General features: G+C 34.9%; 1 protein-coding gene across 1 annotated transcript; it reads right to left on the bottom strand.

Annotated features, from left to right (window-relative positions):
- Window positions 1-618: 618 nt before the first annotated feature.
- On the bottom strand, window positions 619-3,690 carry IAPP (islet amyloid polypeptide; the record flags this gene model as incomplete). The annotated part of the gene is made up of 3 exons (XM_082493109.1): window positions 619-808; window positions 3,330-3,464; window positions 3,611-3,690. 3 exons carry the CDS (start codon window positions 3,688-3,690, stop codon window positions 619-621), a joined length of 405 nt encoding a protein of 134 aa, XP_082349235.1.
- Between the last annotated feature and the right edge of the window lie 1,724 nt (window positions 3,691-5,414).

The raw sequence follows: 5,414 nt of genomic DNA, 5'->3' as shown, positions 1-5,414 counted from the left end.
ATATGGAAATCTGTTCCACAAGACCACTGTTACTTGCTTAATGCACATTAAGGTGGAAAGTGACCAGTCAGTTAACTCCTATAATCATATGCACAATGCAGTCATCTGATCTCATCTAGTTGTTCCCTCAGTTGTGCAAAAAAAGACGCTGTAGAGACTTCAAAACCAGAAGGTTGTTCTGTTTTACTGTCATTAGGACCTATCTTCTGTTATCATTCTGATTTTTGTTGGTCTTAAGATTATTTCTTTCTCTTACCAAACTATGACTATAAAGACATACACATCATGGTTATCTTTTTAATCCTTTTAATAATAATAATAATAAAAAACCTGTTGCAATTACTTTTCCATTTATTATTGTGATAAATATTTATTTTTTTACAAAGGAACTTGACAAGCAGATTTCTCGAGTTCTTAATGGAGTTGAAACAATAGCCTATGCATGTCATTGTACACGCATAGTGAAGTGATGAACATAAATCACATAACCACACACACACGCACACACAGAAAACAAGGCACTGTTAAGACTGTACAAGTAATAAATGACCAAGAGGTTAATTACACATTAAAAACTGAGCTTCTAATGAAAACTTTATCAGTAGTCATTTTAACACCCTAAAGCTGTGCATTGCTTTGGGGTTCTCTGCTTAAAAGCCCAACTGTGTCCCTTTTTCCATATGTATTGGACCCCACATTCGTAGGTGAATAAATTGCTCCGATGTTGTTGCTGGAACGAACTAAAAAATCAGCCAGGCGTTGTGTCACGCATGTAGCGGTGTTGCATTTCCGTTTCTCCAGGTGGTGACTACTAAGGTAAAACAAAAAGAGCCAAGATTAAGTCAAATGATGAGCAATCAAATGTGCCACTTCTAATAGGCATTTGAGCTGTGCTAATGTGGGAGTTCTTTTAATATGTGCACAAATACAGGAACATGACAATCTTCCTACCACCTACTTTGTGCCTGAAAAAAAATCTTGCGCTGTATGCTATTATCAGTTTTAATGATGGAGGTTATTTAAATGCAAAGACCTTAATAGTCATATGTCATTTTTATTGATATTCCGCATAGCAGTTTGTGACATCTAGAAAACCTGTAATGATAGTATAGTTAAGACAGTAAGTGAAAACAATGACTAAATGTTTAGCTTTAAGCTGAACTTCTAAATCTATTTAGAGCTCTTGCTGATATCATGAGGATTACGAACACAATGACAATCACTAACATTTATTTAGTTCTCTTGTTCCCACAGAATCATATCCTGCTCTCACTGCAGTGAACAGTAATCTTCCAGTCCACATCAAGTGGATTGAGTCCAGAGACTCTTTCTTCCAACTGCTCCACATGTCACGAGAGGTGGCAGGCGTTGCCAACTTCTGCTGACTTCAGTACCACTATAAGATTTTGCTGTCTAAACAGAGATTTCTTCACTACTGGAAAGCAGCCACATCTTTGTTGAAACGCAGCAACTTGAAAGTGCTGTTGTGCTAGGAGATAATAATTTGCTGGATGCGACTTTAAAGAGTGTCCATGGAAGAATTCATATCTAAAAAGAATATTTTATGGTCTAAACCAACAGACCATTTACAGAAGTCCATGTAGAACTTATGTAGCATGAGATTTATTTATTTATTTTTTATTTCACAATACAATGCTTAGCTTGAGAGAGCTTGAGTTTTCAAACTTATTTCTTAGACCACTATGTTGTTCCATCAGACAGAAATACTTGCTTGCTGAGATTGCTTATAGAGTTATTGTTCATTTTCTTGTGTTTCTTAATGTTGATGTGGCATGAGGTAGACAATAGTTTGCACCAAAAATTTACTGTGAAGAGTGACATTTTCCCAGTTTCAAACTCTGAGCAATTACCAATGAGTACGTTTTCCTATTGATTGACTAAAAAATGGAATAGCAGGTGTGAGAGAAATGTCTGCATCATACTGGTTCTTCATCAGCAAATAGGCAGCAATTTCTTAGCAACTAATATTTTAAATATATAATTATATTTAAAGGAAATGGTTGGATAGGTCTTGATATAGCTTCTCTTAGGTTTCCATGGGTATTTCTATTGATTTCAAAAAAGTTTACCCAAGCCCTTAACATATGAGGTTCAAAAAGCAACTGGTTCTCATGGAAGTCCTGATTTGTTTGTGAAGGCAGAATTCTCTTTTTTGTTAAAAGTACAAAATGAGGCCCTGACATTCCAAGTTTAAAACTCCAGTCCTTACAGGGAGCTACTAGATTTCTATCTGATGTCTAGCCTGACTGAAGCCATTATACCTGTTAGGTCTCTGATCCATAACCTTTAATTGAATATGTGCTTCAATGAGACAGTTCTCCCAGTCTCATTATAAACCAAGGCCCCAGAAAAGCAGATGAGGCATACCACACTCATAAAAGTCATACCTTGTGTTCGAATATTACAATTATTATTCTATTTTTTTTTCTAAAGTAATAGCTGTAAAAATGTGGACACTTAGCCTCCATTATCAAAATATTTTGGAGGATAACCAAATTGTCATATAATAATGACTTTTTTTTAATTCAGAGAGAAAGGAACAGGCAACTATACAGACATGTGTATTTACTGAATTTATCCAGAACAGATTTATCATTGAAATAAATTCACTCAAAAGCCTGATGAACAATTGGAATAGTTTAGTGCTGTTTATCTTTCAGTATGAATTGCAAATACTTTTTGAAATGTTACTTTATTAATTTTTAAATGCTATTCTATTCATAAAAAAGTTACCTGAAATTTGATTTATGGATTTATAAACATGAATGCATTTCAGACTAGTTAAATTCTATCAGAGTCAATTGCTTCTTTTCCTTCTGCCCATGATTAAATTGGTATTTAACTCTGAATCTGTAATGAAATATTAGTTACTTACAGGAAATAGTTATGTTATAAAATAATTCCATTTAAGCAGAGCATTAGTGGTATTAAGAAGGGTATATTTTCTTTTTTTTTTTCCATCAGGCTTGGAAATGTGACAAACTTACATAAGAAATCCCTTTCAAAATACACCTTTCTTGTCAAGGTAATGTAGTATTTGTAGCCTTTTTCATTTATGAAAGCATTATAATTATAAAGTGGTTAAATGATCTGCAAGTTTTGTCTCTGGATATCACTTTCTACCCTGAATGCTTTGATCTTTATGCTTACAGAATTGCTCTAATTACAAGAAGAAGGGTATTTTAGACTCTTTTTGAGAATAAAGAACAGACACAAAGAATCTCAAGTAACAGACTATCACTGGCAGGAAGTTTACTTCATAATTTAATCCTAACTGATATGACTAGAAGAAAAAGGAAAACCAATACCTTTTTGTCTTTGCTGCTGGTTGTTCTGGCATTTCCTCACTAAGCCCTGAAAGTGTATTCCGTGACATTACTGGCAATATCCATCCTTGTCTCTTGGAAGTACCATCAGCTAGATCATCAGCCACAGATAGCAATCTTTAAACAACAATAAAATACCCTGTGAAATTGAATAGCTCTATTTTTGCTCATATTATTTGAGATATGAAAGCAAAAGCAATTCATGCAATAAATTGAACATCTTTTCCTCTAAGAAGAAATAAATATGATTATTTATTACTTACTTCTCAATAGGTGTAGCTTCCAAACAGCTCAGAGTGACAGAAAGTGCAATGAAGAAAACTGACAGCTTTAGGTTGCACATCTTTGCTTCCCAACTTTCTGAAAAGGATAATGATTCAAAACTGAAAACAAACTCAAATACTCTTCAGCATATCCTATTACTGATGCCCGTTCTGTCCTAAATCAACAGCAGCTAGTCTTTTTCACATGATCACCCTGAGTTTAGTGACACAACACAGTTTCAGACAGCTCTCAACAGTAAATGTTCATTTTCCATCTAGTAGTTTAAGTCCTTTCCCTTATCTCCAGTTTACATTTCGTGACATTTCCCAGTTTCAAATTCCGGTCCCAGATGCAATTTACCTTGAAGTTATCTTAGCCTTTTCCTGAAAAATGCTCTTGATTAATAATGATAAACATTGTGCTTTCCTGAAAGCACATCTGTTGCACTGCAGCTTAAGTAAGAAAAAAAGGGAAATTGTTTACCTTTTAGTGGTCAGGGAGCTAACTGAAGAAGCACGCCTGTGTTAGCAAGAAGGATGCACGCAACAATTCCACACTTGCGACTAGCTCTGGAGTATCCCTTTTCCCCCTTCCTTGCTGACAAGTAGTACAGCTCTTATATACCCTTCACACCTTTCTCAGCTCTGACATCAGGCAGCAGAGAGACACTGTCATTAATTCCCATCCCTATAGATAGAAAGTACCCCAGAGAGGAGCAGAGGCAGATAGGTCATTATTACATTAGCACATCAGTAAATATGAACCTGGTATATGCAGGATGCCCTCGTGAAAATACTCTACCAGCATATTGCACATCAGAACTGTAGCCTCAGTTTTACAGTTCTGCTAAGACGCTGAGGTAATATTCCCTGTGGGTGTTTTCAAAGGCTAAATAAGGTAACAAAATTTATAAAGAAAGCCAGAGTAAATGAAACACCAGATCACCAGTAATTGAAATATAAGAAAACAGAGATCTTAGAAAAGATAGAATAGTTGAAGTTGTGGAGGTTTGTTGTAAAAGCATATAATTCTCAAAACAGAAAAAGTGTTTGAAGGGATAAAAGCTGTATGAGGAATAAGAAAAGAGTGCAAAGTATTTAAATTGACAGATAGGGTGATCATTCAGGGCAACAAAGTAGAAATTGTACATTTTTCAGTAAAGTATGAATATGAATGAAAATTCTGTCATTATTAATGTAAAATCTTATGCTTTAATAACACTGGTAGATTCTCTATGTCACGCATGAAAATTGTGTCAATTAATATCCTTAAGAAGGCAAAGACTAGGATTAAAAAGCTAGGAAATGACAGAATAAAGGCTGCCTAAGCAAATTTATTTCTCTCGTGTGCTCTAGTGTGTTTGGAGAAAAATATACAGCTTTTAATAGACTAAATTCAGTGTTAATATATTACCTGGTTGCAGCTTTCCAAGGATACAGATTAGAACCATTTTTTCCCTGATGTCAGTGGGAATTAGGCAAATTACTTTTTTTTTTTTTTTTTCCTATCTCATTAGTTGCCTTTAGGTGCCCAAATGCCTTTGGAAAACAGGACTTTCAATTATTTGTGGAGGTTAAGATGCTGGTACAAAAGCTCAGGCAAAGTTCTCTGTGATAAGAAGTTATCATATGCATCATCCATATCCCACAGAACCTGAATTAATTCATAACTGCTTCAATGCCAAATACATTGACTTAACTGGAAGCCTCTGTCTTTGTTGGTTTAATCTGTAACACCAGATTTTCACTGAAATGGATAAAGTTCCAGTTCTGGCTCTCTTCAGGCATCTGTGCTACTTGAGTT

Source organism: Vanellus vanellus, assembly GCF_965231255.1.
Source record: "Vanellus vanellus genome assembly, chromosome: 1".
NCBI classification, from domain to species: domain Eukaryota; kingdom Metazoa; phylum Chordata; class Aves; order Charadriiformes; family Charadriidae; genus Vanellus; species Vanellus vanellus.
This window is presented reverse-complemented; position numbering and strand designations above follow the sequence as displayed.